The following is a 21,338-nucleotide window of genomic DNA, read 5'->3' on the forward strand; positions in this document are numbered from 1 at the left end:
CCCCCGGCCACCACTGCACACTGACACCATAACTAGTACAGTGCTTTATGGTCTAAACAACTAATTCAGTAGGCCTAAATTCAAATTCCAGACAGGGCTCATAACTAACCAAGCTGTTTGACCTTGGTAGCTGATGAAGGTAAGTTTGAATGGAGAAAAACTGGAGGAAGTGAGGTGTTTTAGATATCTGGGGAGTGGATTTGGCAGCAGAGGGAACCATGGAAGCAGACGTGAGTCACAGGGTGGGGGAGATGGCAAAGGTTCTGGGAGCATTGAAGAATGTGTGGAAGGTGAGAACGTTATCTCAGAAAGCAAAAATGGGTATGTTTGAAGGAATAGTGGTTCCAACAATGTTATATGGTTGTGAGGCATGGACTACAGATAGGGTTGTGCGGAGGAGGGTGGATGTGTTGGAAATGAGATGTTTGAGGACAATATTTGCGAGGTAGCGTTAAGAACGGGACTGAGCCTTTCAGGGAATATTCTCATTTGGCCCCGTTCTCTATTCCCTTTTCTGAAAAGTTAAAAAAATGAGAGGGGAGGGTTTCCAACCCCTGCTCCCTCCCCTTTTAGTCACATTTTCTGACACGCAGGGAATATGTGGGAAGTATTTCTACCCTATCTCCAGGGATAGGGGACGTGCTGTCAATGGATTGAACCAGGGCATGTGAAGCGTCTGGGGTAAACCATGGAAAGTTCTGTGGGGCTTGGATGTGGAAAGGGAGCTGTGGTTTCGGTGCATTATTACATGACAGCTAGAGACTGAGTGTGAACGAATGGGGCCTTTGTTGTCTTTTTCTAGCACTACCTCGCACACATGAGGGGGAGGGGGTTGTTATTTCATGTGTGGCGAGGTGGCAATGGAAATGAATAAAGGCAGACAGTACGAATTATGTACATGTGTTTATATGTATATGTCTGTGTGTGTATATACATATGTATACATTGAGATGTATAGGTATGTATATTTGCGTGTGTGGACGTGTATGTATATACATGTGTATGTGGGTGGGTTGGGCCATTCTTTCGTCTGTTTCCTTGCGCTACCTCGCTAACGCGGGAGACAGCGACAAAGGAAAATGATAATAAATATATATATATATATATATATATATATATATATATATATATATATATATATATATATATATATATATATATAGTGATGGGTGATTTGAATGCAAAGGTGAGTAATGTGGCAGTTGAGGGAATAATTGGTGTACATGGGGTGCTCAGTGTTGTAAATGGAAATGGTGAAGAGCTTGTAGATTTATGTGCTGAAAAAGAACTGGTGATTGGGAATACCTGGTTTAAAAAGAGATATATACATAAGTATATGTATGTAAGTAGGAGAGATAGCCAGAGAGTGTTATTGGATTACGTGTTAATTGGTAGGCACGCGAAAGAGAGACTTTTGGATGTTAATGTGCTGAGAGGTGCAACTGGAGGGATGTCTGATCATTATTTTGTGGAGGCGAATGTGAAGATTTGTAGAGGTTTTCAAAAAAGAGGAGAGAATGTTGGGGTGAAGAGAGTGGTGAGAGTAAGTGAGCTTGGGAAGGAGACTTGTGTGAGGAAGTACCAGGAGAGACTGAGTACAGAATGGAAAAAGGTGAACAAAGGAGGTGAGGGGAATGGGGGAGGAATGGAATGTATTTAGGGAAACAGTGATGGTTTGCGCAAATGATGCTTGTGACATGAGAAGCGTGGGAGGTGGACAGATTAGAAAGGGTGGTGAATGGTGGGATGAAGAAGTAAGATTATTAGTTAAAGAGAAGAGAGAGGCATTTGGACAATTTTTGCTGGGAAATAATGCAAATGACTGGGAAATGTATAAAAGAAAGAGGCAGGTCAAGAGAAAGGTGCAAGAGGTGAAAAAGAGGGCAAATGAGAGTTGGGATGAGAGAGTTTCATTAAATTTTAGGGAGGATAAAAAGATGTTTTAGAAGGAGGTAAATAAAGTGCGTAAGACAAGGGAACAAATGGGAACATCAGTGAGGGGGGCTAATGGGGAGGTGATAACAAGTAGTGGTGATGTAAGGAGGAGGTGGAGTGAGTATTTTGAAGGTTTGTCGAATGTGTTTGATGATAACAGTGGCAGATATAGGGTGTTTTGGTCGAGGTGGTGTGCAAAGTGATAGGGTTAGGGAGAATGATTTGGTAAACAGAGAAGAGGTAGTAAAAGCTTTGTGAAAGATGAAAGCCGGCAAGGCAGCGGGTTTGGATGTTATTGCAGTGGAATTTATTGAAAAAGGGGGTGACTGTATTGTTGATTGGTTGGTAAGGTTATTAAATGTATGTATGACTTATGGTGAGGTGCCTGAGGATTGGCGGAATGCGTGCATAGTGCCATTGTACAAAGGCAAAGGGGATAAAAGTGAGTGCTCAAATTACTGAAGTATAAGTTTGTTGAGTATTCCTGGTAAATTATATTGGAGGGTATTGATTGAGAGGGTGAAGACATGTACAGAACATCAGATTGGGGACTAACAGTGTGGTTTCAGAAGTGGTAGAGGATGTGTGGATCAGGTGTTTGCTATGAAGAATGTATGTGAGAAATACTTAGAAAAGCATATGGATTTGTATGTAGCATTTATGGATCTGGAGAAGGCATATGGTAGAGTTGATAGAGATGCTCTGGGAAGATATTAAGAGTATATGGTGTGGGAGGCAAGTTGTTAGAAGCGGTGAAAAGTTTTTATCGAGGATGTAAGGCATGTGTGTGAGTAGGAAGAGAGGAAAGTGATTGGTTCTCAGTGAATGTAAGTTTGCGGCAGGGGTGCGTGATGTCTCCGTGGTTGTTTGATTTAAATCAGTTTATGGATGGGGTTGTTAGGGAGGTGAATGCAAGAGTTTTGGAAAGAGGGGCAAGTATGCAGTCTGTTGTGGATGAGAGAGCTTGGGAAGTGAGTCAGTTGTTCGCTGATGATACAGCGTTGGTGGCTGATTCGGGTGAGAAAGTGCAGAGGCTGGTGACTGAGTTTGGTAAAGTGTGTGAAAGAAGAAAGTTAAGAGTAAATGTGAATAAGAGCAAGGTTATTAGGTACAGTAGGGTTGAGGGTCAAGTCAATTGGGGAGGTAAGTTTGAATGGAGAAAAACTGGAGGAAGTAAAGTGTTTTAGATATCTGGGAGTGGATCTGGCAGCTGATGGAACCATGGAAGCGGAAGTGAATCATAGGGTGGGGGAGGGGGCAAAAATCCTGGGAGCCTTGAAGAATATGTGGCAGTCGAGAACATTATCTCGGAAAGCAAAAATGGGTATGTTTGAAGGAATAGTGGTTCCAACAATGTTGTATGGTTGTGAGGCGTGGGCTATGGATAGAGTTGTGCACAGAAGGGTGGATGTGCTAGAAATGAGATGTTTAAGGACAGTATGTGGTGTGAGGTGGTTTGATCGAGTAAGTAATGTAAGGGTAAGAGATATGTGTGGAAATAAAAAGAGCGTGGTTGAGAGAGCAGAAGAGGGTGTTTTGAAATGGTTTGGTCACATGGAGAGAATGAGTGAGGAAAGATTGACCAAGAGGATATATGTGTTAGAGGTGGAGGGAACGAGAAGTGGGAGACCATATTGGAGGTGGAAAGATGGAGTGAAAAAGATTTTGAGTGATCGGGGCCTGAACCTGCTGGAGGGTGAAAGGCGGGCAAGGAATAGATTGAATTGGATCGATGTGGTATACCGGGGTCGACGTGTTGTTAATGGATTGAATCAGGGCATGTGAAGCGTCTGGGGTAAACCATGGAAAGTTTTGTTGGGCCTGGATGTGGAAAGGGAGCTGTGGTTTCGGGCATTATTACATGACAGCTATATATATATATATATATATATATATATATATATATATATATATATATATATATATATATATATATATATATATATATATATATATATATATCTTTTGTACTATTCGCATATATATATATATATATATATATATATATATATATATATATATATATATATATATATATATTTTTTTTTTTTTTTATACTTTGTCGCTGTCTCCCGCGTTTGCGAGGTAGCGCAAGGAAACAGACGAAAAGAAATGGCCCAACCCCCCCCATACACATGTACATACACACGTCCACACACGCAAATATACATACCTACACAGCTTTCCATGGTTTACCCCGGACGCTTCACATGCCTTGATTCAATCCACTGACAGCACGTCAACCCCTGTATACCACATCGCTCCAATTCACTCTATTCCTTGCCCTCCTTTCACCCTCCTGCATGTTCAGGCCCCGATCACACAAAATCCTTTTCACTCCATCTTTCCACCTCCAATTTGGTCTCCCTCTTCTCGTTCCCTCCACCTCCGACACATATATCCTCTTGGTCAATCTTTCCTCACTCATTCTCTCCATGTGCCCAAACCATTTCAAAGCACCCTCTTCTGCTCTCTCAACCACGCTCTTTTTATTTCCACACATCTCTCTTACCCTTACGTTACTTACTCGATCAAACCACCTCACACCACACATTGTCCTCAAACATCTCATTTCCAGCACATCCATCCTCCTGCGCACAACTCTATCCATAGCCCACGCCTCGCAACCATACAACATTGTTTGAACCACTATTCCTTCAAACATACCCATTTTTGCTTTCCGGGATAATGTTCTCGACTTCCACACATTTTTCAAGGCTCCCAAAATTTTCGCCCCCTCCCCCACCCTATGATCCACTTCCGCTTCCATGGTTCCATCCGCTGACAGATCCACTCCCAGATATCTAAAACACTTCACTTCCTCCAGTTTTTCTCCATTCAAACTCACCTCCCAATTGACTTGACCCTCAACCCTACTGCACCTAATAACCTTGCTCTTATTCACATTTACTCTTAACTTTCTTCTTCCACACACTTCAGTGAAGGGCGTAAATGGGGAGGTGATAACAAGTAGTGGTGATGTGAGAAGGAGATGGAATGAGTATTTTGAAGGTTTGTTGAATGTGTCTGATGACAGAGTGGCAGATATAGGGTGTTTGGGTCGAGGTGGTGTGCAAAGTGAGAGGGTTAGGGAAAATGATTTGGTAAACAGAGAAGAGGTAGTAAAAGCTTTGCGGAAGATGAAAGCCGGCAAGGCAGCAGGTTTGGATGGTATTGCAGTGGAATTTATTAAAAAAGGGGGTGACTGAATTGTTGACTGGTTGGTAAGGTTATTTAATGTATGTATGACTCATGGTGAGGTGCCTGAGGATTGGCGGAATGCGTGCATAGTGCCATTGTACAAAGGCAAAGGGGATAAGAGTGAGTGCTCAAATTACAGAGGTATAAGTTTGTTGAGTATTCCTGGTAAATTATATGGGAGGGTATTGATTGAGAGGGTGAAGGCATGTACAGAGCATCAGATTGGGGAAGAGCAGTGTGGTTTCAGAAGTGGTAGAGGATGTGTGGATCAGGTGTTTGCTTTGAAGAATGTATGTGAGAAATACTTAGAAAAGCAAATGGATTTGTATGTAGCATTTATGGATCTGGAGAAGGCATATGATAGAGTTGATAGAGATGCTCTGTGGAAGGTATTAAGAATATATGGTGTGGGAGGCAAGTTGTTAGAAGCAGTGAAAAGTTTTTATCGAGGATGTAAGGCATGTGTACGTGTAGGAAGAGAGGAAAGTGATTGGTTCTCAGTGAATGTAGGTTTGCGGCAGGGGTGTGTGATGTCTCCATGGTTGTTTAATTTGTTTATGGATGGGGTTGTTAGGGAGGTAAATGCAAGAGTCTTGGAAAGAGGGGCAAGTATGAAGTCTGTTGGGGATGAGAGAGCTTGGGAAGTGAGTCAGTTGTTGTTCGCTGATGATACAGCCCTGGTGGCGGATTCATGTGAGATATATATATATATATATATATATATATATATATATATATATATATATATATATATATATATATATATATATATATATATATATATTATCCCTGGGGGTAGGGGAAAAAGACTTCCCACATATGAAGAAGTAAGATTATTAGTGAAAGAGAAGAGAGAGGCATTTGGACATGTTTTGCAGGGAAATAGTGCAAATGACTGCGAGATGTATAAAAGAAAGAGGCAGGTCAAGAGAAAGCTGCAAGAGGTGAAAAAGAGGGCAAATGAGAGCTGGGGTGAGAGAGTATCATAAAATTTTAGGGAGAATAAAAAGATGTTTTGGAAGGAGGTAAATAAAGTGCGTAAGACAAGAGAACAAATGGGAACATCGGTGAAGGGTGCTAATGGAGAGGTGATAACAAGTAGTGGTGATGTGAGATGGAGTGAGTATTTTGAAGGTTTGTTGAATGTGGTAGATGATAGAGTGGCAGATATAGGGTGTTTTGTTCGAGGGGGTGTGCAAAGTGATAGGGTTAGGGAGAATGATTTGGTAAACAGAGAAGAGGTAGTAAAAACTTTGCAGAAGATGAAAGCTGGCAAGGCATTGGGTTTGGATGGTATTGCAGTGGAATTTATTAAAAAATTGGGGTGACTGTGCTGTTGACTGGTTGATAAGGATATTTAATGTATGTATGACTCTTGATGAGGTGCTTGAGGATTGACGGAATGCTTGCATAGTGCCATTGTACAAAGGCAAAGGGGATAAAGGTGAGTGCTCAAATTACAGAGGTATAAGTTTGTTGAGTATTCCTGGGAAATTATATGGGAGGGTATTGATTGAGAGGGTGAAGGCATGTACAGAGCATCAGATTGGGGAAGAGCAGTGTGGTTTCAGAAGTGGTAGAGGATGTGTGGATCAGGTGTTTGCTTTGAAAAATGTATGTGAGAAATACTTAGAAAAGTAAATGTATTTGTATGTAGCATTTATGGATCTGGAGAAGGCATATAATAGAGTGGATTGAGATGCTCTGTGGAAGGTATTAAGAATATATGGTGTGGGAGGCAAGTTGTTAGAAGCGGTGAAAAGTTTTTATCGAGGATGTAAGGCATGTGTATGAGTAGGAAGAGAGGAAAGTGATTGGTTCTCAGTGAATGTCAGTTTGCGGCAGGGGTGCATGATGTCTCCATGGTTGTTTAATTTGTTTATGGATGGTGTTTTTAGGTAGGTGAATGCAAGAGTTTTGGAGAGAGGGGCAAGTATGCAGTCTGTTGTGGATGAGAGAGCTTGGGAGAAGTGAGTCAGTTGTTGTTTGCTGATGATACGGCGCTGGTGGCTGATTCGGATGAGAAACTGTAGAAGCTGGTGACTGAATTTGGTAAAGTGTGTGAAAGAAGAATGCTGAGAGTAAATGTGAATAAGAGCAAGGTTATTAGGTACAGTAGGGTTGAGGGTCAAGTCAATTGGGAGGTAAGTTTGAATGGAGAAAAACTGGAGGAAGTGAGGTGTTTTAGATATCTGGGAGTGGATTTGGCAGCAGATGGAACCATGGAAGTGGAAGTGAGTCACAGGGTGGCGGAGGGGGCGAAAGTTCTGGGAGCACTGAAAAATGTTTGGAAGGCGAGAACATTAATCTCGGAAAGCAAAAATGAGTATGTTTGAAGGAATAGTGGTTCCAACAATGTTATATGGTTGCGAGGCATGGGCTATAGATAGAGTTGTGTGGAGGAGGGTGAATGTGTTGGAAATGAGATGTTTGAGTACAATATGTGGTGTGAGGTGGTTTGATCGAGTAAGTAATGAAAGGGTAAGAGAGATGTGTGGTAATAAAAAGAGTGTGGTTGAGAGAGCAGAAGAGGGTGTTTTGAAATGGTTTGGTCACATGGAGAGAATGAGTGAGGAAAGATTGACAAAGATGATATATGTGTCAGAGGTGGAGGGAACGAGGAGAAGTGGGAGACCAAATTGGAGGTGGAAAGATAGAGTGAAAAAGATTTTGAATGATCGGGGCCTGAACAATTCAGGAGGGTGAAAGGCATGCAAGAAATAGTGTGAATTGGAACGATTAGATATACCGGGGGATTAGGTATACTGGGGTCGACGTGCTGTCAGTGGATTGAACCAGGGCATGTGAAGCATTTGGGGTAAACCATGGAAAGTTCTGTGGGGCCTGGATGTGGAAAGGGAGCTGTGGTTTCGGTGCATTATTACATGACAGCTAGAGACTGAATGGGAATGAATGGGGCTTTTGTTGTCTTTTCCTAGCACCACCTCACGCACATGAGGGGGGAGGGGGTTGTTATTTCATGTGTGGCGGGGTGGTGATGGGAATAAATAAAGGCAGACAGTATGAATAAATAAATAAGTAAATATGTATATAACTTGGAAGGTGCTGGTGGCTCAGTGAACAGTAAGAGTGAGACCTTGGGTCTCAAGAGAGAGGGATCCCAGATTGTGTAGTGAATGATATTTATTAAATGAAAATATTTGGAATATATTCCAAGGAAAAATTTAGAACATGGGATATTTTTCCTCCTTCATTCTTTTAATGTACATTTTTATTTGAACATTTTTTAATTAGTTTTTATTGTTTAATATATTGAATGTACTTGTTCTTTCTACAAGTCAACAAAATTCTCAACTTTAGGGCCCCACTCTGAAGTATATTCTCTGGACGTATTTGATAGTGAGATAGATATATATGCATAACCAAGGTCTTAGTTTGGTTAGTTGGTGACCTGGTTGGTAGTGGTCCAGTTCTGAAGGCTAAGGGTGTTCTGGAGGGCATTATAGTTGTGAGATGTGTTACCATATTATTCATTTTCATGTAGCGACCCTTATTTTATTCCTATATATTGTAGAAGCTATGTTTTTGTTTTCATGTAATAAGAAGCCATGTTTTCATTCTCATGTAGTCTAGCTTTTGTTTTTATTTTCAAAAAGTATTTACCAGTTTTATTCTCATATGGTATAGAAATTTTGTTTTTCACTCTATTACAACTACGTAGAAATGTTTTCATTACCATACCATCCGGCAGACTTGTCAGGTCCTGCTGGAGTTTGAGGACTTCAGCTTAGTGGGTCCACTGGAAGGAGACTGCACCAATGACACGTTCGTAGTACTTGGTGCTAATGCAGGAAGTTCGATCCCCACACTCTGCGGTACTAACACTGGCCAGCACAGTAAGTCCTGCCATCGCTGCACCTATAAAGGTCACTTACCGACCTACAGAAGGGTTTGGCAGTTTGATGATGGTAGCTTAACCACTGTTAGAGCAAGTCATGTGGTTAGTAACAAAAATAGTGATTTATAGTTAGTTACAAAGGACTCTACCTAGTTAGCTTATAAGATGCAGTTAAGTTTAAACTTGAAACATCATCACCTGCCAAAAATGAACCTCACCAAATTGTGCCAACTTACGATTCCGGTATTTTCATCATGAGTTGAGGATAAAGTTCTCCCAAAATGCTACTTTAGCATCTCATATTTGATGTTCATTCTTAATCCTGTACTGTATGTGATATGCATTTTCATTTTCATGCCACTATGGCAACTGTACAAAATATTTCCTAGCTCTTTCAGTGTTATGAGTTTGTTATTGCTCTGTTTTTTCATTAACTATTTGAAAGTTTCCATGAGTACGTATCAGACCATAATACCAGAATCTGCATTTATCTCTAACTTTCATTTGTTAACTTGGTAAATGATAACTTACAGCAGGTATGAATCCAGTATTTGGTCTGAAGTGGAGACAGATTATCAACTTGCACAGATAATGATGAAGAGCTCAAAATGAATGGTATGCAAGAACATATTCTATCTCAAAGGACTTAGCACTTTTTGATTTAAGTTAGATGTTCATTTAGATAAGTAATAATACTCAAATTCTAATGAAATTTAACATATCAGTTGTACGGAAGTAAGTTAATTACAAGACCTGTGACCATTTTTGACAAAAAAATTATGATATTTGATGACAAACAACAGCTGCTAAAAGTGATTGAAGTTATTTTGTTCAGTGAAGCAAATTTTATTAGGCTTTTGCTGATAGAGAAAATTTCATTATTATAGATCTGTTACTGTTTATGTTTCACTTGTCACCTACATAAATCACTGAAACAGTTAAATATACATACATATACATTTTGGTTTCTTTTGAGGGACTAAAATTTTATGGTAAGAATCACTGCAAAAATATGCAAGTCACCATTAATATTAAGTTAAATGTATATTGTGCACTCCATAGGGGGTAATAATTCCATGTTGTCCCCCTTGATATGCCGCTGCCTCAATGAATGTCAGAAAAAATGCAAATACCGTATAGATATATGCCAAGACATCGATATCAAAGTTTAATTCATGCCTTCTCTGCAGTGTACATCGACATAGATGATTCTGAAGGGCCCTTTAAGTTGGTGCACACCCTCTCCAGTTTTTCATTCCCCCGTCACTGGAAGATCAAGGTGTCATTCATTGATAAGAATAATCCGTGCAAGGCCCCAAATCGTTGCCTACAGTTCTTCAAGGAGACCTCTGGACCTTTATCTTCGTTCAACTCTCTTGGTTCACCGCCTATGATGCTCAACAATCAGGTAGGGATGTGTACCATCAGAGAGTAACTGCATAATCATATTTAACTACTTTCCTTCCCTGGATCTCCCTCAGTGGAGCTCCTGCAGTGCTCATGAGCTGCCCATGTCCACCAGGTGGAACCATAGGTCAAGAAGCGTGGTGATATTTTGTGTGTGCTTGTGTTAGGTGAATGCTGAACAAACTGAGGAGTAAGTGCTGTGTCTTTATGATTGAAGTAGGATCCTGAGCATTAAGCGTGTTGCAAAATGTTGAATCAGTATTTGAAATGTTGGAGAGGTAGATGGTGTCCAGAAATCATACTAGAAAGTGCTTAATCCATGAGAGTGTGGCTTCAGATGGGTGTATGTCTGGTGGAAGGGTGTTTAAGACTGGGTTGGAAGGGATGGATGGTTGGTTGTTTTAGCTTTAGGCCTATGGACTGCCAGGGTAATTAAGGCCATTAACATCAAGCTATATCCACCAAATGAAAAAGCTATGACACATTCTTCAGATATTAGGGATAATCCTAGGATCATTTACACTCTTACCATGGATATATATTATTATATTTTTTATTATACTTAGTCGCTGTCTCCCACATTAGCGAGGTAGCGCAAGGAAACAGATGAAATAATGGCCCAACCCACCCAAATACAAATGTATATACATAAACACCCACACATGCACATATACATACCTGTACATTTCAATGTATACATACATATACATACACAGACATATACATATATACACATGTACATATTCATACTTGCTGCCTTTATCCATTCCCATTGCCACCCCCCACACATGAAGAACAGCAGCACCCCCCCCACGTATGCGTGCGCGCGAAATAGCAAGAGGAAAAGACAACAAAGGCCACATTCGTTCACACTCAGTCTCTAGCTGTAATGTATAATGCACCGAAACCACAGCTGTGGTTTACCCCAGGCGCTTCAAATGCCCTGGTTCAGTCCATTGACAGCACGTTCACCCAGGTATACCACATTGTTCCGATTCACTCTATTCCTTGAATGCCTTTCACCCTCCAGTATGTTCAGGCCCCAATTGCTTAAAATCTTTTTCACCCCATCCTTCCACCTCCAATTTGGTCTCCCACTTCTCGTTCCCTCCACCTCTGACACATATATATCCTCTTTGTCAATCTTTCCTCACTCATTCTGTCCATGTGACCAAACCATTTCAATACACCCTCTTCTCCTCTCTCAATCACACTCTTTTTATTACCACACATCTCTCTTACCCTTTCACTACTTACTCGATCAAACCACCTCACACCACATATTGTCCTCAAACATTTCATTTCCAACACATCCACCCTCCGCACAACCTATCATGCAGCCCATGCCTCACAACCATATAACATTGTTGCAGCCACAATTCTTCAAACATACCCATTTTTGCTCTCCGAGATAATGTTCTCGTCTTCCACACATTCTTCAATGATCCCAGAACCTTCGCCCCCTCCCCCACCCTGTGACTCACTTCCGTTTTGATTTTGATTGAGAGGGTAAAGGCATGTACAGAGGGTCAGATTGAGGAAGAGCAGTGTGGTTTTAGAAGTGGTAGGGAATGTGTGGATCAGGTGTTTGTTTTGAAGAATGTATGTGAGAAATACTTAGAAGAACAGATAGATTTATATGTAGCATTTATGGATCTGGAGAAGGCATATGATAGAGTTGATAGAGATGCTTTGTGAAAGGTATTAAGAGTATATGGTGTGGGAGGCAAGTTGTTGGAAGCAGTGAAAAGTTTTTATCGAGGATGTAAGGCATGTGTACGAGTAGAAAGAGAGGAAAGTGATTGGTTCTCAAAGAATGTCGGTTTGCGGTAGGGTGCGTGATGTCTCCACGGTTGTTTAATTTGTTTATGGATGGGGTTGTTAGGGAGATCAATGCAAGAGTTTTGGAGAGAGGGGCAAGTATGCAGTCTATTGTAGATGATAGGACTTGGAAAGTGAGTCATTTGTTGTTCGCTGATGATACAGCACTGGTAGCTGATTCGGGTGAGAAACTGCCGAAGTTGGTGACTGAGTTTAGAAAAGTGTGTGAAAGGAGAAAGTTCAGAGTAAATGTGAATAAGAGGAAGGTTATTAGGTTCAGTAGGGTTGAGGGGCAAGTTGATTAGGAGGTAAGTTTGAATGGAGAAAAACTGGAGGAAGTGAAGTGTTTTAGATATCTGGGAGTGGACTTAGCAGCGGATGGAACCATGGAAGGAGAAGGGAGTCACATGGTGGGGGAGGGGGCGAAGCTTCTGGGAGCATTGAAGAATGTGTGGAAGGCAAGAACGTTACCTCGGAGAGCAAAAATGGGTATGTGTGAAGGAATAATGGTTCCATCAATGTTATATGGTTGCAAGGCATGGGCTATAGATAAGGTTGTGCGGAAGGTGGATGTGTTGGAAATGAAACATTTGAGGACAATATGTGGTGTGAGGTGGTTTGATCGAGTTAGTAATGAAAGGGTAAGGGGGATCTGTGGTAATAAAAAATGTGTGGTTGAGGGAGCAGAAGAGGGTGTGTTGAAATGGTTTGGACACATAGAGAGAATGAGTGAGGAAAGATTGACTTAGAGGATATGTATGTCAGAAAGTGAGGGAACAGGGAGAGCCGGATTCCAAATTGTAGTTGGTACAATGAAGTGAAAAAGATTTTGAGAGATCAGGGCCTGATCATTTGAGAGAGTGAAAGGCATGCATAGAATAGAGTGAACTGGAACAATGTGGTATACTGGAGTCAACGTGCCATCAATGGACTGAACCATGATGTAACTACCACAGTGAAGACACAGAACACCTCTCAGATGCCTTGTACTCCCCCCACTTAAGACACAAACACAATATGACTACACTTTAAGACCTTTGGCCCACCTGGCGGATGTTGTTGGATTTCTGGGTGCTGTGGGAGTTTCTTAGATAGAAGGGGCCCCTGGGGCAGAGTAAGTGGTAAGTGTATGTATGTATGCGTGTGTGCCAAACCATAGGCCATAAACAGACATCTTCAGTATTCACACACATTTATTCACTACTGATAGATGATGGCCTGGTCATTTCCTTACCACTAATGCAAGCCAGTGACATTACTCCCAGCCTTTGACCACCAGTGTTCCTCTGTCCATAGTGCCGAATCCCAATCACCAGAAAGTACTTCTCCATCAGGTGCTCCAACTGTATTCAGTGGTATCACCTCCACTGCACATCATTGTCATCCATTAGAGACTACTCAGAACAATGGCAGTGCAGCAACCGCTCGGACTGTAATTCCCAGAACCCTGTCACAAACCCCTTCACCTTCAGTGCAAACACCTAACAAACAACATCATAAGATGCATGCTATCACTCTTTGCAAACATACCTTCTCTCCACAAAGTCCCAGTGACAAACTAAGTGTCCTGTAACTTATTTCCAATGGCTTCTGAAACAAACACAGAAATATTCAACCAACTCAGAGAACACAGCATCCACATAGCCCTTATCCAAGAAACCAGACTACGCTTAGATCTGCATTCTAGTCTTTCTGCAGCTACGACATCTGTAAAAAACAACAGACAACAAGGTGAATGAGAGGGACTCATGAAACTTGCCACCAAACCATATCTAATCCAACATCACCGAGACCAAAAAACGGCTCACCGACAACAGCAACACTCCAGAAATACATTCCATAGAAATGAAAACTTTTCATTACTAACTACAACATAACCACTACATGTCTCCCCCTCCACATGCCCTCTAGATATACTCAATTGTTGAATCTCATCAGCATGCCCAACACTCTACCTCTATGGAGATTTCAATGCCCACCATTCCTCTTGACTCAACATACTATCAACCATACTAGCCAACCATACTATCAACCCACCACCTCAGCAGCTGACCTCACCAAACAGCAGGTGAAGTCTAGAGTGGACAAGGCAGTGAATGAAACTATGGAAGTGGAAGTGAGTCATAGGGTGGGTGAGGGAGCGAAGGTTCTAGTAGAATTTAAGAATATGTGGAAAGAGAGTTTATCTGGGAGGGCAAAAATGGGTATGCTTGAAGATGTAGTAGTTCTAACAATTTTACGTGGCAGGGCTCGGACTACTGATGATTTTGTGCAGAGGACGGTGGAGTTGTTGGAAATTAAATGTTTTACAGTATGTGGTGTGGAGTGCTTTAATTGAGTGAGTAATGAAGGGGTAAGAGAGAGGTGTGGTAATAAAGAGTGTGGTTGATAGAGCTAAAGAGGGTGTGCTGATATATGGTTTGGACATATAGAGAGAATGAGGAAAAGTTAACAAAGAGGATATATGTGTCAGGAATTGAGGGAACAAGAAGGGGGAGACCAAATTGGAGATGGAAGGATGGAGTGAAAAAGATTTTGACTGATTTCTGGGGTGAAAGGTGTACATGGGATAGAGTGAATTAGAACAGTGTTGTGCACAGGTGTCAGCTTGCTGTCAAAAGACTGAACCAAGGCATGTGAAGCATTTGGGGTAAACCATGGAAAGGTCTATAGGGTCTAGTTGTGGATCGGAAGCTGTAGTTTTGATGCATTGCACATGACAGCTTGAAAATGGATGTAGGCTAATGCATCCTTTCTTTGTCTGTTCCTAGTCTTAGATTGAATTCTGAATGGACTTTGCTGGCTTGTATTGATTTACATTGAAAAGCTATATAAGTGTGTTGTTTGCAAGGGTAATATCCTGTTATGTTGATATAGCATATATGGCTGCACTTGTGGAAATTCACATAAATACATACAAGTAATTTAGCTTGAGGTACTGTGACTTGTGAGCAGATTGAAGCGCATGGACTGTTGATTGGAGTTTATTCACATTGACTTATGAGCTGTCCTTTAAAGTTTTCATTGATTCTTTTGAATTTTGTTGTTGTTGAGAATGGAATCAGTGTCTTTGAAATCATATCTCTTCATAATGATGTAAATTTCGAACTTGTTTGCCTGTAGATGATAATCTTGAGAGAGCATATTTGACTGGTAGCATGTCAAAATGCAAGAATGATCTTCCTTTTGTTGTAATTGCATTGCTTGATATTCTTGGAATGCAGTCATTCTTAAATATCATTTGAGATAGTTATAATGACTTCAAGGACTAGCTTTGACTGATACAGCACCTCAAGTTTTGTCTTCTTATTCTTGTTGAATTAGAGATACACTTGGCAGCTTAAGCTAGATTGCTTGTAGATTCTGTGCATTACTTTCCAACCTTAACTTCCCAGCTTCCGTCTTTGCTTTTTCATCCACATTTCAAGTGAAAGGTAATTTGAATTAAAAGGCTAGTCTATGTATTCCTAATTATAAGCCCCATGTAACACCTTAATTGACCTGATATCATATACACTATTCATCATATTCTTTCATACCTGTTAGCCATTTGTCTTTGCTGTCTTCAGTGCACCTGTACCACATGTATTGGTCATATCCATGACCTGTAAATGTATGTGTGCATGTATTTGCAAAATTTATTCTTGACAGTTTATGTACTCAACATCCTTTTACCATTATAATTTTTTCCTGGAGCCCCATACTTTCCTTTCATTCCTTTTGTTTTGTCTCTCGCCTATCCATTCACATAACTCTAAGATCCAATTTCTTCAACTATTATACCAGGAATCTTCATATGAACTCATGTGAGTACTAGTTTCATGAGTTTATTTTGAAGGACATGCTAATATGCTGACATTTGTATGGCTGCTCATCATCTCGAGGTCATTATAGGTGCCTATTACAGAGATTACCACTCTCAAAGTAATTCTGAGGTATAAATACTGATTTAAATAAATGTAGGTGTGTAAAAACTTATGTAATTTGTAACCATAAGTACAGGTAAGTATAATGTAATGAGTCTCACACCTATTGTATCTCCCCAACCCCTTTCCCCCACTACAGAATTACACATTATCTTATGGCTATCTCACAGCCATACGAGTTCTGTTTATCTCACTTGTTTCTACATATAATTATTGAACTTGCATCCTGACCCCCCCCCTTTTCTTCTTGTGCCACCTTTTGCTGGTGGCTTCATGCATTAACACTGTACCACAGTGACAATTTATGTTAGCTTACTCTTTTGCTCATGCCCTTTACTTTTACATGTATTTCTTTCATTTTATAATGATAAATACAAAATTTGGGATCATACATTTTTTCCTGGCAATTAAGGGTTAATCGCTCTTTTATGTTCTTTTCAAAAAGTACTGTATCCCCAAACACCTCTTCTCTACATTGCTTGATGAATATATCAATATTATATTTATTCTAAATCTGTTACACTAAAATTATATAATTGATAACCTCTTCTTTTCTATAAACATCATTACCATTGAACATGCGTGATCTCAAACCCTGCTTCACACTTTTCGAATGTTCCATTACATTTCAATAATTTCCTCCTGTTCCACTCCAATGAGTTGAGCAAATCATATCTAGTTATAAGCAGAAGCAGGAATGCTACTAAACTGGAAGATGACATGTATCCTTTTTGGGAATCTGTTTGCTGAGTGGAGGTCTCCATTAAATCTGAGCTGACTTTACACTTCTGTTTGAATTTTTTTTATAAAATTATATACATGTGATATGTGATACTTTACTTAGCCAAAATTGATTTGTTTCAGGCCTATTCCATCTGCTTTGCATACGTACCTGGCTTCTGTGACATTGGTTTTAGCTTTGACAAGTTTGATTTGGGAAACACCAACCAAATTTGTGGCGGTGACAGTGTGGCTTATCAAGGCGAGAATCTCTGCGGTGATTTTAGTCCCCTCACTGCACAGGGTGAGTCTCTTGTGTTAGGTTTTATTTCAGTTATGGTCAGAATTGGTCTAAACTACATTCCCTTTGTCCATACACAGTGAGGTTTGGTTCCCTTTGATAAGATTATCATATGACATGTCATAGTGTATGTATGAACTATTTAATGATTATCTGCTGTTCACCTTTTATCAGATAATCCCCTGTGATAGTCCCCTGTGAATGATGTCATAAATCATTCTGGTCAGATTCTTGTCACTTTCTCATATATAATCCTGCTGTGATTGGATAGACACCCAGTATGAATGGTTATTCATTCACTAGTGATTGGTTATAATCTTTATGTGATCAGCCATATGTGAAGAGTTAGTTTCCCAAAGAACAGGGTCCTGGGTACACTAAGGAGTGGAAGGAGAGGTCATTCTCTGTTAAGGCATAGATGGGTATGTTTAAAGGCACAGTAGTCCTATTAGTGTTGTATGGATGCAAGTAATGGTCTATGAATACAAAAGAAAGGAAAGAGGTAGACCTGTTGAAAATAAACGATGGTGTGAGGAATTACATTGTAAGAGAGAGAGAGAGAGAGAGAGAGAGAGAGAGAGAGAGAGAGAGAGAGAGAGAGGGAGAGAGAGAGAGAGAGAGGGGGGGGGGGATTGGTAGTAAATGCAAGCTGAGTGAGAGAGCTGACCAGGGTGTACTGTAATGATCTGACATATGGAGTGGGCGAGTCAAAAAATACTGACATAGAAAATCAGTGTGTCAGAGATGAAGGGAACAAGGAGTCTGTATTTTAGTTGCACAAGGTTGAATGATTCACAAAGACTTATAAGCCTTTGAAACAGTTCTTTTTCATCTGCTGGTCTTTTATTCCTTTCTTTGTACAGTTATATGTATTTTAATCCATAATCTATCCATACATCCTGACTTTCAACAGAATGGAAGTTGAAATCACCCATCCATATGATTAACTGATCTGGTTTCTTGAATCCATTCAATATTTCCACAACTTTTTTTTTATATTTCTTTAAAGTCATTTACCTGGTTAATTGTATTTATGACTGGGATTCCCACTACAATTGGTTCAAATTTATAGTGGCTCATCCTCATTTTCTGCTATCCTTTTTTATCAGGTACATATATTGTTTGAGTTTGGTTCTAGCTACCCTGAATGTTTCAAACTGATTCATATTTGTTTCATCTCTCTTTTTCTCTTTGAGCCGCATTTCTGTCATGTTGATTTGGTTTGTGGTTGATGGCCTTCATGAATTTATTATAGTGATTTACCTCAGTTCCAGAGTCCTCATTTATTAGACTGTATATCTATTTTTAGTATTACTATACTTAATCGCTGTTTCCCATGTCAGCGAGGTAGCACCATGAAACAGACGAAGAATGGCCCATCCACTCATATACACATCTTTTTTTCTTTCATACTATTCGCCATTTCCCGCATTAGCGAGGTAGCGTTAAGAACAGAGAACTGGACCTTAGAGGGAATATCCTCACCTGACCCCCTTCTCTGTTCCTTCTTTTGGGGGAAAAAAATATATACACATGTATGTACATAAACAATCATACAAGCACATATACATATCAACATATACATACATATCCATACACATGCACATATACATATATATACACATGTACATATTCATACTTGCTCACCTTCATCCACTCCCTACACTACCCTGCCCCACAGGGAACAGCATCGCTACCCCCCCGCCTCAGTGAGGTAGCACCAGGAAAACAGACAAAAAGGCCACATTCGTTCACACTCAGTCTTTAGCTGTCATGTGTAATGCACTGAATATATATATATATATATATATATATATATATATATATATATATATATATATATATATATATATATATATATATATTTTTTTTTTTTTGCCGGTCTCCCGCGTTTGCGAGGTAGCGCAAGGAAACAGAAGAAAGAAATGGCCCAACCCACCCCCATACACATGTATATACATACGTCCACACACGCAAATATACATACCTACACAGCTTTCCATGGTTTATCCCAGACGCTTCACATGCCCTGATTCAATCCACTGACAGCACGTCAACCCCGGTATACCACATCGATCCAGTTCACTCTATTCCTTGCCCTCCTTTCACCCTCCTGCATGTTCAGGCCCCGATCACACAAAATCTTTTTCACTCCATCTTTCCACCTCCAATTTGGTCTCCCACTTCTCCTTGTTCCCTCCACCTCCGACACATATATACTCTTGGTCAATCTTTCCTCATTCATTCTCTCCATGTGCCCAAACCATTTCAAAACACCCTCTTCTGCTCTCTCAACCAAGCTCTTTTTATTTCCACACATCTCTCTTACCCTTACTTTACTTACTCGATCAAACCACCTCACACCACACATTGTCCCCAAACATCTCATTTCCAGCACATCCATCCTCCTGCGCACAACTCTATCCATAGCCCACGCCTCGCAACCATACAACATTGTTGGAACCACTATTCCTTCAAACATACCTATTTTTGCTTTCCAAGATAATGTTCTCGACTTCCACACATTCTTCAAGGCTCCCAGGATTTTCGCCCCCTCCCCCACCCTATGATCCACTTCCACTTCCATGGCTCCATCCGCTGCCAGATCCACTCCCAGATATCTAAAACACTTTACTTCCTCCAGTTTTTCTCCATTCAAACTTACCTCCCAATTGACTTGACCCTCAACCCTACTGTACCTAATAACCTTGCTCTTATTCACATTTACTCTTAACTTTCTTCTTTCACACACTTTACCAAACTCAGTCACCAGCTTCTGCAGTTTCTCACATGAATCAGCCACCAGCGCTGTATCATCAGCGAACAACAACTGACTCACTTCCCAAGCTCTCTCATCCCCAACAGACTTCATACTTGCCCCTCTTTCCAAAACTCTTGCATTTACCTCCCTAACAACCCCATCCATAAACAAATTAAACAACCATGGAGACATCACACACCCCTGCCGCAAACCTACATTCACTGAGAACCAATCACTTTCCTCTCTTCCTACACGTACACATGCCTTACATCCTCGATAAAAACTTTTCACTGCTTCTAACAACTTGCCTCCCACACCATATATTCTTAATACCTTCCACAGAGCACCTCTATCAACTCTATCATATGCCTTCTCCAGATCCATAAATGCTACATACAAATCCATTTGCTTTTCTAAGTGTTTCTCACATACATTCTTCAAAGCAAACACCTGATCCACACATCCTCTACCACTTCTGAAACCACACTGCTCTTCCCCAATCTGATGCTCTGTACATGCCTTCACCCTCTCAATCAATACCCTCCCATATAATTTACCAGGAATACTCAACAAACTTATACCTCTGTAATTAGAGCACTCACTCTTATCCCCTTTGCCTTTGTACAATGGCACTATGCACGCATTCCGCCAATCCTCAGGCACCTCACCATGAGTCATACATACATTAAATAACCTTACCAACCAGTCAATAATACAGTCACCCCCTTTTTTAATAAATTCCACTGCAATACCATCCAAACCTGCTGCCTTGCCGGCTTTCATCTTCCGCAAAGCTTTTACTACCTCTTCTCTGTTTACCAAATCATTTTCCCTAACCCTCTCACTTTGCACACCACCTCGACCAAAACACCCTATATCTGCCACTCTATCATCAAACACATTCAACAAACCTTCAAAATACTCACTCCATCTCCTTCTCACATCACCACTACTTGTTATCACCTCCCCATTTGCGCCCTTCACTGAAGTTCCCATTTGCTCCCTTGTCTTACGCACTTTATTTACCTCCTTCCAGAACATCTTTTTATTTTCCCAAAAATTTAATGATACTCTCTCACCCCAACTCTCATTTGCCCTCTTTTTCACCTCTTGCACCTTTCTCTTGACCTCCTGTCTCTTTCTTTTATACATCTCCCACTCAATTGCATTTTTTCCCTGCAAAAATCGTCCAAATGCCTCTCTCTTCTCTTTCACTAATAATCTTACTTCTTCATCCCGCCACTCACTACCCTTTCTAATCAACCCATCTCCCACTCTGCTCATGCCACAAGCATCTTTTGCGCAATCCATCACTGATTCCCCAAATACATCCCATTCCTCCCCCACTCCCCTTACTTCCATTGTTCTCACCTTTTTCCATTCTGTACTCAGTCTCTCCTGGTACTT

General features: G+C 40.6%; 1 protein-coding gene across 2 annotated transcripts in view; it reads left to right on the forward strand.

The window, feature by feature from the left end:
- The window catches only part of LOC139751316 (uncharacterized), a 39,283-nt gene that overhangs the window by 9,921 nt on the left and 8,024 nt on the right, over window positions 1-21,338 (forward strand). For both annotated transcript variants that reach the window (XM_071666658.1, XM_071666659.1), the window contains 3 exons: window positions 8,849-8,993; window positions 10,186-10,403; window positions 17,014-17,173. In XM_071666658.1, coding sequence (XP_071522759.1) covers window positions 8,849-8,993; window positions 10,186-10,403; window positions 17,014-17,173 — 523 coding nt within the window. The remainder of the gene's footprint in view (window positions 1-8,848; window positions 8,994-10,185; window positions 10,404-17,013; window positions 17,174-21,338) is intronic.

The sequence above is a fragment of the Panulirus ornatus genome, chromosome 11, assembly GCF_036320965.1.
Source record: "Panulirus ornatus isolate Po-2019 chromosome 11, ASM3632096v1, whole genome shotgun sequence".
NCBI lineage: Eukaryota > Metazoa > Arthropoda > Malacostraca > Decapoda > Palinuridae > Panulirus > Panulirus ornatus.